The sequence below is a fragment of the Malaya genurostris genome, chromosome 1, assembly GCF_030247185.1.
Source record: "Malaya genurostris strain Urasoe2022 chromosome 1, Malgen_1.1, whole genome shotgun sequence".
In the NCBI taxonomy this organism is placed as follows: domain Eukaryota; kingdom Metazoa; phylum Arthropoda; class Insecta; order Diptera; family Culicidae; genus Malaya; species Malaya genurostris.
Genome location: NC_080570.1, coordinates 108210851 through 108225687, shown reverse-complemented (window position 1 = coordinate 108225687; position 14837 = coordinate 108210851). Strand labels below are relative to the sequence as shown.

General features: G+C 35.8%; 2 protein-coding genes across 2 annotated transcripts in view; one reads left to right on the top strand and one right to left on the bottom strand.

Moving 5' to 3' along the window:
• Positions 1-4074, top strand: part of LOC131425361 (centromere-associated protein E) — a 33118-nt gene extending 29044 nt beyond the window's left edge. The window contains exon 9 of the mRNA XM_058587195.1: positions 3919-4074. Within this exon, the coding sequence (XP_058443178.1) occupies positions 3919-3963 (45 nt within the window). The 3' untranslated portion in view covers positions 3964-4074. The remainder of the gene's footprint in view (positions 1-3918) is intronic.
• Positions 4075-6947: 2873 nt separating this feature from the next.
• LOC131425360 (NECAP-like protein CG9132) lies at positions 6948-9325 on the bottom strand. Its single transcript, XM_058587193.1, has 4 exons — positions 8658-9325; positions 8413-8603; positions 8165-8349; positions 6948-8088 (listed from the first exon to the last, which is right to left on the bottom strand). The coding sequence occupies exons 1-4, from the start codon at positions 8944-8946 to the stop codon at positions 8028-8030; spliced, it is 726 nt and encodes a 241-aa protein (XP_058443176.1). The 5' UTR covers positions 8947-9325; the 3' UTR covers positions 6948-8027.
• Between the last annotated feature and the right edge of the window lie 5512 nt (positions 9326-14837).

Sequence of the window (14837 nt, the reverse complement as noted above, 5' to 3'; positions counted from 1 at the left end):
TAACATTGGCCAAAAGATGGCGTCTTTCATTCTGAGCAACTTTGCTGAAGATATTGTATCTCAAAAACCACGATCCTATGAGTTATCAATTAAGAGCGTGAAATTGCGCTTTTGAACCACTGTGCGGCGGTGCGACGCCGCGAGATATCATCGGTAGTCAAAAATAGTAAAGTCCATTTGACTATAAAGGAAACCACTGGATGTATGGTCATTGTAACCTCTCCAATCCATCAAAGAAACAAAGAAGAAGAAGAATGAGACCATAAGGTCTATATGGTCAAAATAGTTTTAAAACATTTGTTCACGATTGGATACGGTTTTTGAGTTTTATTAAATAAAAGTGTCTAGTTGCAAAGTGTTAAGATGATCGTTTAAGATGTGTTCGTCGATTTTTGTTTAAGTTTGTTTGTAAACAGTACCGCTAAACTGTCAAGGATGAATGCTTGTTCATTTGTGACGTCACGATGAAAAATCTAATACCACGTATCAGGTTTTGCACGAACATGACTTAACCTCACAAAAATGAACAAAATGACAAGTTTGACAGCTATCGGGGGATTGTTCATGTGTTCATTACGTTTATTCTATTTTCAATACGTGCTAATAGATATGTAAACAAAGCACTGATAGCTGTCAAAAGATGAACTTGATTCATCGGCAGTTCATCGGTAGTTCATTTATTTATTTATTTATTTTATTTATCTATTTAAGGAGCAAGGGATAAGCCCGATAAATATGAAATTTGGTAATCTCTCTCTCCAGCAGGCATAAAACCGCCTCATTTTTTTTTATATCATTTATTTTACACCGGCTTTAACCATTTTGGTCGTTCACCGGGCCCTTCTCATTATTTGTATCAACAGATTACAATGATCCAACAGATACATTTGGACTTATTACTAACAATTGAAACTAACAATTAAAACTAAATCTATAACCCTATAACTAATTGATGACGCCAAGCCTTACATGGCAGTAATAGTACTGAGTGAGAGTGAGTGAGAAGAAAAGAGTAGGAAGAGTATACAAGGGTTGGTGGAGAAGGTGGTAGACGAGCGTGGGCCAGCAACTGTGTTAGAATCAGCATGTAGATCTAATTAGTGATCGAAGAATGCATGGTGGAAGACAGAGAGAAAGAAGAAAAGACGACTGGGTTAATTTCGGCGAGCGAATCTAGTTAGTTTCCAATGGAGAATAGTGGAGAGGAGTGGGGTTCAACGAAAGTACAATAATGTATGTATGCATGTATGTGCAGCAGGGGAAAGCCCACTGGAGTTGAGAATTTTTAAACCTCTGCCTCCAGTAGGCATAAAACCTCCTCATCTTTGTACCAATCTTTGATTCTAAAACTAACATGATAAGTGACTAAGAAACAATCGTTTGATTACATTTCGAGATACATGAAAATCGAAGACATTATATAAATTAACGAATAAACGACACATACTAGTAAATGGTTCATTGAATCCATAGTTTGTTCTGGCGGAAGGTAATCTTAAAAAGGGGTGATAACGCAGACTACGACGATGAATGACGAAATTAATTAATTGTAAGAGTTCGGGACAATCGATACGTGATTGTAACAAATCGGCTATAAAAACTGCTTTTGAGACATTCCTACGAACAGGTAATAGATCCAAGCCTGTAAGTTTACAGCGATCTTGGTAGCTAGGTAGATTTGCAGAGTCGTTCCATGGTAGATTGAATAGAGCAAACCGAACCAATTTTCGCTGAATAGCTTCGACGCGCTCATCGTCGATTTGATAGTAAGGTGATCAAATAATTGCGCCATATTCAAGCGTCGAACGGACTAGTGCACAATATAATGCCTTAAGGCAGTGTACATTAACAAAGTTTTTGGTTACGCGAAAAATAAATCCTAGAAGCTTTGAAGCCGTTGGAAATTATATAATCAATGTGGTTTTTGAAGATTAACTTGGCAACTAGAATACTTCCTAAGTCCTTTACAAATGATTCGCGTTTCAGCACTTTTCCCGTAATGTTGTATTCGTATCTTATAAACGAGTGATTGCGAGAGAAGGAAATAACAGAGCATTTTGAGGAGTTTAATGCCATTCTGTTTATTTGACACCAATTAGCGAATGAATCAAGCTGTGATTGTAGAAATATTGTGTCTTCTTGAGATTTAACCTGGTGATATAGATTGAAATCGTCAGCAAAGGACATTCATTCGAGTGGCCATCGTACAAAACCTAATTCAAATTAGAATCAACACATAAACAAACCCCTGATAGCTGTCAAAATTAGTTCATTTACCAAGAGAGAATCGCAAATTGCCAATTATCGCTGAAAATCGAATCGATGACTCGCCTTGATAATTTTCACACTAGGTCTCAATATTTCAAAAATCTTGTGTGGAGCATTCACATACATTTTCATAGACACAACTTATACAAAGGCTATATGCACATAGTTAGAATAAGTGGCAAATAGTAAAATGATTCTATCGCAATTATCAACTGCCCGTATAGAATCGGTTCGCGAAACGAGAATAAGCGATCGTTTGTTGCTTCAGAGAGAATCCCCACAGCAGCGTGCTAAGCTTTGATTCTCAGACAGACCATCGAGAGGAATTCGCTCTCGCACTGGTATCTATTCTATGTTAAATGAACCATGCCGGTTTTTTTGTTGCTGCGATGATCTCTCTCTGATGGCACTGATTAAATCGTGTGAAGAGTTGCTAGTGAGCGTTCCTTGATACGATAAAAGCCATCCTTGGTTATATCAAATGTATCATTTCCTAGGTAACCATAACATTCGCACACTTGTATGCACGAATTTTAATGAGATTTCGACTGGAAGGCTTTCAATTTCTTCGTAAAAAACGGACAGCTGAATATTTAGGTAATATGATGTCTTTGCTAAAGGGTGCTAAAAATTGATCAAACATTAATGCGTGTAAATCGATCAAACTTTTGTTCATGTTTCTAAAACAAGTTCAATTTTCATATGATAAAGAAAAAAGTATTTACTCAAACTTATTTCTTCTTCCTTTTCTCCCCGTTCCAAACTATCAGTCTAGAACTATGGTGTTCTTTGCTGTATCTAGCAAACGTCTCCATGTAGCTCAATCCAACGCTGTTGCAATTCGTTCATACGCCGTCTCCACGCTCCGTCTTCCAACTGCACTACGCCATAGATAGTCCGCAGCACTTTTCTTTTGAAAACACTAAGGGCGCGTTGATCCTCTGCCGACATAGTCCAGGTCTCGTGGCCATAGAGAGCAACTGGTCTAATAAGCGTTTTGTAAATATTTAATTTCGTAATAGTACTCAATATTTTTTTTCACTAGGTTTTTGCATACATAGTGTAGTTTATTGCATTCTTAGAAGAGAAAATTAGAAATAATAATATTATTCCACGTATTTTGGGCTTTTCAATGGAAGTAAAAAAATAACTCAATAACTTTCAAAAAAACATAATACGCCCAATATATATTCTCAAGTGAGAACCAAACTCATTGCATAGTAGGTGATGTTATAAACAAAAAGAAAAATTCTTTATCGTAGTAATACGAAATAAGAAATTGAATGATGTCAGTTCTAAATATATATATATATATATATATATATATATATATATATATATATATATATATATATATATATATATATATATATATATATATATATATATATATATATATATATATATATATATATATATATATATATATATATATATATATATATATATATATATATATATATATATATATATATATATATTCCAGTTTAGTGCAATGCTGGATCTATCCTATTCTACATTATTCTAATTTTAAGTGTGTGCACGTTGTAGAACTCTCTCCACGGTGATAAGCGAACTACATACCTACTACATATTAATTGCTATCTTGTCTTTCTTTTTGTTCTCATTTCTACTTTCATACCATTTCAGAACTCTGTACCCCGGCGACGGTTGAGCTTGTTCAATAAAAAATAGCAAGTAGAGGACGCTTCTGCTGTTTACAAATCAGTAGATTAGTCATGTAAATTTCACTGTAGTATAATTATTTAACTCATTTATTCTAGACAGGGTATTCATTAATAGATTTTTACCGGTTAAAGATACCAGTATTATATGTAAATAAAATACACTATGTAAAATTTTATTCATAAAAATATGAACTTTAGTCTCTTTCGAATTAAACCTTTATAAACGTATAGTAATAAAAATTGTGTTTTCTTCAAATTATCGAAACTTTACTAGTGTCCATTAGCGATACCATTAAGATACTATTTTACAACGCTCGAATTTCCTGCTAGCTTATTAGTTTCTTCTACATTTATGATATTTTATCAGAAATACTGCTTGTTCCTGATGTTTCTATGCACTCTATATCTATACACTTCAAATTTTTCTTAACATTTTGTTAAACGAATTCAGAGGCTTTCTTAGTCGGTTCTTGTATGTAAATGTAACTAACGAGCGTATGGCGAAACTAACAACGAGATGACATAATGATTCCCCAAAGAATTATATATTTTAAGCGTTTTTGTTTTTGAAAATTCGTTCTAGCTTGGATATCTGTGATAGAATAAAAGTCTATTTTTTAATAATAGACATTTTACATATCAACGAAAACTGAAGAGTGGGTTCACGTTTCATAAGTAGTATGATGGAATCTGAAATACTATTAAATGGGATATCCGAATGCAACTAAAATCAATTTCGGTTATCCCATTTGGTGTAGTTTGTACTGCGATGGCGCACTTATTCTATCTGTGCCTTTTTGCATTTCTCATAAAGAATGACTGGAAAACTCGGTCAAAATAGACAGACAGACAGAATGAGTTCGACGAGATCGCGAAATATATGTGTGCGTATGTGATAAAAATATGCACTTACTTTCCTCCGAGATGTCTTAACCACACCCTTCTGAAGCTTTGTTCAGAGAACAATGATGTGGATATGATCACTCATCGGTTATAATCGTATGTCGGGTCAGCGTGTATGTATAAGAGATCACTCTATTATTATCAATTTGTGTTTATCGGTCAATCGGACGACGATGGCAAAAGAAAGTTTGAAATGCTTCGAATTGGCACTCCCCGAGGGGGCTCCTCCTCGTCAACCACTTTGTTGACCTTGACAGAGGCCCATGAAAACACCTTAAATTGAACAATTTTCTATAGACAACCCTAGGTGTACATTGAAATAAGAAAACAGGTTTCCGTATAAGGTGCCCCAAATTCATCTGTTCCTTCTAAGCTATATATCGTCGAGAACCAACTTGGTTTTATACCGAAACGCTCCACGACTACTAACCTTCTGACGTTTACATCTGAAATGTTTCATTCCTTGTCAAGTGGCACACAGACTGATATTATATACCCCGATCCAATCTATCATTTGAATTTAAAAGGATTAACCACGATGTTACAACAGCTAAATCGGACAGACAATAACTAAATCGGCTTCAGTTAAAATATTCTTCATTGAATTAGCTCTTATCTCTACGATCGTCGCCTTGTCGTTAAGTTGGGCGATTATGTCTGCAGAGTTTCTCGCCTTCTCTGGAATACCACAAGAAAGCCACCTGGATCCTTTGATCTTCGTACTTTAATTCAATGACGTCAATTTTTGTTAGGATGGTCCACGGGTATCGTTTTGCGATGATCTTAAAATGTATCACGAAATCCGCTACAGCAAGGATACTGCTTTTCTCCAACTAGAGAACTTTTCAGAATTGTGTGGAATCAATCGAAGGACACTGAGCGCGGATAAGTGTTTAATCAAGCAAATTCAATTACAGTACAGATATGGGAATATGTAAAACGACTTGCGTGAAAGATCTAGGAGTACAGCATATAAAATACATTATTGCGCAGCCATTTCGCTGTTTTGGGTTTGTAATGAGAATAGCCAAGCACTTCACAGACATCCACTGTTTAAAATACTTATACTTGTTATACTGCTCACTAGTTCGCTCCAGCTTTGAGTTTTGCGTATGGAACTTTCACAATCTCACTGGAGCTCACCGTTTTGAGTAGATGTCATGGAAGTTTTGTTCGTTTTATTCTTCGTCGTCTACCCTGGAATACCCACCAAACAGTTTGGACGTACGTCCGGCGTACATCATTCCGCGGTCATTGTTCATTTCTGTTATCTTGAGCAGTAGAATCAAATGCTCATCACTCCACAATTCTTCGCAACAACGCTGTTCTCCTATGTAGCGCATTGATTTTGGGCGAATGGTGCTATCATCGGCGTTCAACGATCATGCAACTTAACTTCGTCCGTATTTTATTTTCATTTGCTGCGGAACCGAATGAAATCTAACTTCCTGAATAATATCAGAAACAATCGTTAGGACGTTGATTTTTTAGTAATAAATGCGTTTAAAGAAGGCCTTCTTATGTAATTTTCGGTCGGGATACAATGATTCCGTGTAAATCACTAGTTACCTACGATAATCAGCAGGCTACATGCCAGTACTATCCAATCGCTGTAAACCTTGCTATAAACTGGACAAGAAGACATCTACGCCGATCCTAAACAACCCCAGTACATCTGCGACAGCCATCAACAACAATGAAATACTCTCCATCATTTGCGACCAAGGAAGGTGTGCTCGCTCCAGCTAACAACACACCCAACTTCTGGGCAAGTATTAGCGATGATTCCACCAACTGAACCAATGTATGAGAACGATGGATTCATTCGCTGGATAGCAATTAGAGCACCTCTCAACCAAAGAAGAAGATAACTATGATGAGCTTAAAAAAACTGAATATTAAAATATATCTCCGCCTGTATGCTTGTGACTATGAACTGCGGTCAATATGGAAGAAGTCGGGAATTTGTACCAAAGGTTAGCGTTGATGCAGTATTTTCCTCCAAAGCTATAGTCGTCTGAACTCGCTAGCCGAGGTGGAAAAATGTTGGAATTTCTTGGTAACTAATAACGAATAAGAGCCACAGGAAACAATTTTCTCAACTGTGTATTTCATGATGATTTATTCATCTTCTAATAGTTTTATACCTTAAAATTATTGTTTCGATAATCAATCTTTTGACTTATGTTCAATTAATCTAAATATACAAAGAAATACAAAATAAAGAAAATCGGAATATATCATTCGTATCAACAATCGTTCTTTTTTATGTAAAGCAACGAACGTAGAAGTTGCACTTCCTATTGGTAGTTGCAAACCAAATAACTCGAGATGATTGCAAATAGATTCATTATTAGTTAAATAAATGAAACATAATTTTTGTTAGGAATTTGAGCGGATGTTGAGAAGCTGTTCAGGACTACAGATCAGGTATTTTGATTTGATTAAATATTTAGACGTTTCCTATGATTTGTAGGTGTTGTTTTGGTACCTCAAAAGCGTTTCCTACAGATTAATGTTTTCACAAATGTATACATAAGACATTGACCGTGTTATTTACTTTATGTTTTTACTCGCTTTCTAATATAAAATTATAGTTGAAGTGTTGATTTATTTGTGAGTCTAGGAAACCTCTCTATCGTTGATACTCAAAACAAACAAAAATGCAGTTTCATATATTAGCTTGTTCAACAGTTCATTTGCTGGATTATTGCAAACATATTCTTGTTTTGTTTTATTTAGATTCTTCTATATATTTTATATAGGTTCACTTTGAGACAATATTGCAGATTATTATTTGCGACCAAAAAATAATGTGTAATCGGCGAACCAAACTTTTTGTTTTGTTTATAACGTTTCTCTACTTTTAAGTAAGCTTGTGTATATGAATAACATTCACACTTAGAATGCATTATGAACTACTATATTCTTCTCTTTTGTTGTAATTTACGGTTGACAATTCACGTCAAAGTGAACAACAGAAACCCCGAAATGCCATCTAAGGATTCGAGCTATATTAGCTAACTTCGAGTTGAAACATAGCTGGTTACATGTTTTCACTGGTAGTGGTGTCGTTTATCTTTCTATGTATGATAACAATTAGTCCGCATTCTTTTCTTCTTGCTGGAACACTCAACGTTAAGAGTAGATTGGATTTCGCCATTGTCTTTAGAACTGTACCCAATTAGCATTTGTTTTACTTGGTGTTGTCGCTGCTGGTGGTTTTGCTCTGAAAAATATATCATTATATTGAAAATACTCTCCCACTGTATGAAATCTTTTCTAGAAATAGTCAAATGTCTTACCCAGCTGATGTGAATTCTCCCCATTCCGTTTGACCTGCGGGACCAGCCGCTGGCTGATGAGATGGTGATGCAGCTGACGAAGGGGCTGCAATTTTACTACCTCCTGGTGGTGGAGGTAACAAACCTAAACCGCCTGCCTTCTTGGCTCCACCAGAACGTGAACTTGTTTCCGAGCCATCCTTTTTCTGTAACATTTGCAATATGATTTTTAGCATAGGAACTGACATATTTTGAGCAAAAGTATATACCGTAATTTTCATATTAATTTTAATAGTTTCACCCTCCTTGAAACCTAAATCTAGTTGTTGCTTGGGTTCGACTTTTTCCTTCTCAATCTGTTCTTCGTTTTTAACCCATTTGAAATGATCCTGTAGCGCGACGTTCAAATCGAACGAGTCTGATCTATCCCCGAAACCAAGACCGATAAACGCGTTTCGACCTGCAAAATGCTAGTATATACAAAGTTGCCGCTTAATACATTTAATTCAATTACCGTTATCATCTTGTATTCGTAGTACGAAGTATCGGGAACTATCTGAAACAGATTCGATGGCAACCCCCGGATATGCTTCAACAGGACAATTAGCAAACAGTGCGCCACTGGTTTTATCCTCCAGTTTGATAGCTAATGTTTTACCCTTGGAAACCATTCGCAATCGTCCAGTCCACGTAGGTTCGCTTAGATTCCAATCAGCTGCTCTATAGCCGCGATTACTTTGTCTCGGAGGTATTTTGTAAACAAACACTTCCTGCTTCACTAACAAAACGCTTTCGTACTCCATCGCCTAGCTCGGTCAAACTGCGTTGCTGCTAATCTCTATCACTATTCTTAGGAATGATTATTTAGCTTTTTATAACCTTCTTCGAAATGTAAGTATATATGCTGACTATGCACAATAGCTGATCAAAAATCGAGAATATCGGAAAGAAAAAACGAAACGCCCCCAGTAAACACTCGATATGCTATGGAAACAAGTCAGCACTTTATTATTTATCAGCAACTTTTAGTAAGACTGCATAAACTTCCTGATGAATGTTCGCTGATAAAGTGTACAATTTTTTCAGTATCCAGAGAAATCAAGTGAATATACTACTGCACTGATTTCACTGCTGCTGCAAAAACTCTTTTGTTGTATTTCGAAAGTAGTTGACAAGCAGTGACGTAAGCATTTTAAAGCCTTTGCGGCATCTGTGGATACACCGTTGTTTCTACGCTGCCAGAAAATACTTAATAATTGAGTTATTTGTTGTTTGATACAGACAAACGTCATACATGATTCAATTCGATAGTCCCACGACAAAAGGGCCTAACTGCAAACGAGAGCCTCTCTTTGTTTACTTTCTCTTTCGGTTATTACGGGGCCATTATTGCAAATTCTCTAAAGCTTCCAATATAAATCGAAAGATTGTAGTATTATCTTGATAGTTTTGCGAAGAGTAAAGCGTCAAATATAAAATCAGTTCGGTAAATCGTGAAAGAAAAAGTAAACAAAGAGAAACTGTCATTTGCAGTTAGGCCCTTTTGTCGTGGGACGGTCGAATTCTCGGTTGTTTTTTCAGAAAATCGTAAAAGGCAAGTGACAGTTTTTCTTTGTTTACTTTCTCTTTTATCAATTAGCATCGTTTTTTGTCATTAGCATCATTTTTAATCGTTTCCACGTTTATCACTTAACTCTTTGCAAAAAATGATGCGCGAAATTTTTGACTTTCAGACTTCGTGAAATCCAAGACAATCTTTATAATCACATCACAATAATTGAAAGATAAAGCAAACAAAGAGAAACTGTTACTTGTTCGCCTAATTAAACGTATGAATCCCTTTTTACACCAACAACAGGCCAGTATTGTGCAGGTATGTAGTGTTAGTTTAAAAAAATAAGTAAAAAAAACTTAAGATATTCTGCAGTAAAACTAGTTCAACGGGGCTCCAACTCCTCATGTAAAAAGTGGCTCAACAATGGACCTCTGTCTGCCGGGTTTGTTGAACGAAAAAATGGCATTCGGTTCAACGGTCTGTTTCAAAATCGGCAAACGAAGGTCCCGTGTTGGCTTCCCTTCTGTTGAACGATTGATTGGACTTTCATTGGACCAATGATCCAACGTATTGGACCAATGAAGGACCACCGTTGAACGTTTTTTCTAAGATGGATATGACATGACACTTAACACCAGAGATGCCAGATCTGCAGATTTGTCTGTAAATCCCCTCTCAGCAGGCGGTTCTATTTTGTTGGTCGTTAAGCGCTTATTGAACGACATACTGCACGAAGTATTCGTTCAGTTTACTGGAACGGTTTGTTGTTGTTTTTTTCTCTTGCAAAAATAGTGTGAAATCTAGGTGTTACCTTCATATAGAAAGAAGATGTGTTGTTATTCTACGTGAAGCTGAAGTATTGTACAGGTATGTAGTGTTAGTTTAAAAAAAGGCGGGTGGGTAATGTCAGAGACATAACTGGATGTCGTGAATACGAAAACAACTGACATGTTCCTTAACATTTCCGTATATCAATTAGTTGATCAATTGTGTGAATTATGCAAGCATTCCCCTTTGCACATTTTTCGCAAAAACAAAGAAGGCTTCACTTTTTGTTGAGAGGCTTGTTTCTACCTGATTTCTTTTGTAGCTTTTTCACTAATGGGCGGTCCTAACGGCTATAAAAATAGCCGCATTCAGAATTTTAATGTTGATTATTTCATTTCAGATTTGCATAATTAATTGAAACAAACTATCAATATGCTGAAGGGACTCGTTTCTAGCATTCAGATAGGTCAAATTGCGTAATTCTCTACGACATTAAACTCTGGAACATTTTTCGCAAAAACAAAGAAGGCTTCACTTGATCTCGTTTACTTGAGTTTCACACAGCGAAATGTGCACAAATCTAACCAAACTGTTCTAGATTTGCAGTAAACTGAGGATATTTCCCTACGATTTGCGAACAACAAATCCTAATAGTTCTTTAGAAAACTTTTAGAGCCATTAGAACGGCTGATTTTGTGCAATGCTCTCCACCGTTGTTTTTTCACCAATGCTAATGACTGGCAGCTGTGACGTAATCGCTCTTGTCGAAAGCGAAACTAATTGTGCAGACGACACAAAACACATCTGCTCGCAGTGGCGATACAATCCAAACTAATTCAAGTTTTGTTGAGAGGCTTGTTTCTACCTGTTTTCGTTTGTAGCCTTTTCACTAATGGGCGGTCCTAACGGCTATAAAAATAGCCGCATACAGAATTGTAATGTCGATTATATCATTTCGGATTTGCATAATTTATTGAAAGAAACTATCAATATGCTGTAGAGATTCGTTTCCAGCATTCAGAAGAGTCAAATTGCGTAATTCTCTACGACATTAAACTCTGGAACATTTTTCGCGAAAAAAGGCTTCACTTGATCTCGATTACTGTGAATTTCACACAGCGAAAAGTGCACAAATCTAAGCAAACTGTTCTTGATTTGCACTAAACTGAGGATATTTCCCTACGATTTGTGAACAACAAATCCTAATAGTTCTTTAGAAAACTTTTAGAGCCATTAGAACGGCTGATTTTATGCAATGCTCTCCACCGTTGTTTTTTCCCAATGCTAATGACTGGCAGCTGTGACGTAATCGCTCTTGTCGAAAGCGAAACTAGCTGTGCAGACGACACAAAACACATCTGCTCGCAGTGGCGATAGAATCCAAACTGATTGAATTTTTGTTAAGAGATTTCCTTTTATGTGATTTCGTTTGTAGCTTTTTCACTAATGGGCGGTCCTAATGGCTATAAAAATAGCCGCATACAGAATTTTAATGTCGATTATTTCATTTCGGATTTGCATAATTCATTGAAAGAAACTATCAATATGTTGTAGGGATTCGTTTCTAGCATTCACAAGGACCAAATTGAGGAACTCACTGCGATATTCACCACTTTTCGGAACATTTTTGCCGGACGATTTGTTGTGTTGTTCGGTTCAACGGTGTTTCAAAATCGGCAAACGAAGGTCCGGTGTTGGCCTCCCGTTGAACAATTGATTGGACGTTCATTGGACCAATGATTCAACGTATTGGACCAATGAAGGACCGCTGTTGAACGTTTTTCTCTAAGAGGGTCTGCAGATTTCGGGTATAGTGCTGCAGACATTTTTTGTTGTGCAGACTTTTACAGACTTTTGAAAATCGAGTTTTTCGCAGACTTTCGTCCAAATTTACAGACTTTTGAAATTGTTACGACCTTTTTTTTGATCGCCAAGTCTGTTTTGCGTGTCATACTTAATAGAGAAATTGCTACCAGCAAGGCATGCTTGCTGACTGCAGATTTTTTTTACATTTACAGACTTGAAACCCTGTCTGCAGATATTTGAAATTTTTACCTGGCATCTCTGCTTAACACTGAGGTCCTTGAATGACTCACAATGCAGTGTTAGTTTATCTGTGTTTCAGTTCAAAGGATGCTAGTATTAACGAATCCACATCGAATCTCGTAAATACAAATAGGTGAGAGAAATGAAGACGAACATTAGAAATAGTCTTAAGTGCAAGTGACAGTTTCTCTTTGTTTACGTTCTTTTCCGATTATTATTGTCTAATCGTCAATTCTTCTATTTAATACTTCACATAGAATAGTGGCCTAAACCCTTAACTTTTGATCTGCACTGTAGAGATGGTTCGTGTACAGAAAAAGATGTTGTTCGCCCAACACATCTTTCTGGAAATGGAGTTCAGTTTTTTTCTCACTAAACCGACGATAGGGGCGGCAAATCTTATATATATATATATATATATATATATATATATATATATATATATATATATATATATATATATATATATATATATATATATATATATATATATATATATATATATATATATATATATATATATATATATATATATATGAATATATATGATTTAGTTTATCTTCGGTTTTAGTTTAATCCAAGTGTGAATGTATTAGAGGAGAAGTCTGTTGAAACAGAAGCTCAAATTCCACCTCGGGAATATAATACCAACCCGAATAAAAATATTGTAGAAAAACAATACGATTTGTTGTTATAAAACCTTCCACAATTTTGCTTTGACCATTGAAAAATATTTTAATATATTGTTATAAACTATTCAATTAATTGAGAACATGCTTTTTACAATAGAATGTATAGGTTGTTAAGTATCGTAACAATTCAAATCATAAAATTTTCTCATACATGTTTTCTTGGAAAACAATCAAATGTACAGTTTGCATATTGTTTAAACACCACGTGTACAATAAATTCAATTGTGAATCATAGAAACAATATATTGAATGGTTGGAAATCTTGTCAAGATACAAGAAAATGTATTTTAACCCATAGATCTAATTGTGAATCAATTGTTTATGCTGTAAAATAAATGGTTTATTTTTATACGGGAATGCTTTGCTTTGTGAGAGCCGTAAACAGAATCCAGACCGCGACTCGCAAACTTTATTTCGTATACAAATATATCAGTACGCACTGTGTGTGTAACAGAGCCGTCAAACTACTCGCAATAGCGGCTCTTACACGAGAATTTTTCATTTTTAATGATGACTAAGTAATGATATTTCAAATTTGCATAGAGAATTCGTCATTACTGCTCCATTCACGTTCATTAAAATGATATTATTTTTTAGTAATGATACTTTTAATGATCGTGTAAAGTCCGCTACCCCCCACATTATCGAAATGACGGAATGAGCAATGAAATCTTACTCGACTGCATGATTTTTTAGTGCTCGATCGGTTCAGTGCTAGAATTTTCGCCTGAGTTGACTGCTCGATCAACTTGATTGACAGTGACATTTTAAATGTCATTGAATATTCGCTCATTTTATGAATGTGTTAGTGTGAAATTTATGCGACTTAAGCCATTTCACTACACTCCAGCTAGAGGAATGGATGATGCTGACTAAGGTAGGCCGTTTTGTTAATTTCCAGCGAATTTCAATAAATTATGTTGGGATTCTAAGAAGAACTGGTTATTTACTAGTTCTGTATATCCGAAAAACATGAAGATTTAAACTTGTATATTCAGTTATATAATGTTTTCGTTGAAAAATAAACTGAAAATCAGCACGAAAACGTGCAAAATCAGGAAAGAAGAAGAAGAAGATGAATTGACAATTCAGTCCGCATCTTCTCACTCAATTCCGAATGATTTCCGAATCAACCGGTTGTAGGCGAACCGGTTCATTCGGAATCGGTTGTTGCACTGGAGTTGGAATTGATTCGGAATCCATTATGATTTCCACATGAAATTCCGAATGAAAATTTCTCGCCGATTCGAAATTGATTCGGAATCCATTCGGAATTCATTCGGATCTGATAATGTGGGCCACATCATCGAAATGACGGAATGCGCAATGAATTCTTACTCGACTGCATGCTTTTTCAGTGCTCGATCGGTTCAGTGCCAGAATTTTCACCTGAATTGGCTGCTCGACCAACCCGATTGACAGTGACATTATAAATGTAATTGAATATTCGCTCATTTTATGAATGTGTTAAGTGCAAAATTCAGGCGACTTAATCCATTTCACTACACTCCAGCTAGAGGAATGGATGATGCTGACTAAGGTAGGACGTTTTTTTAATTTCCAGTGAATTTCAACAGTTTTTGTTGGAATTCTAAGAACTGGTTATTTACTAGTTCTGTATATCCGAAAAACA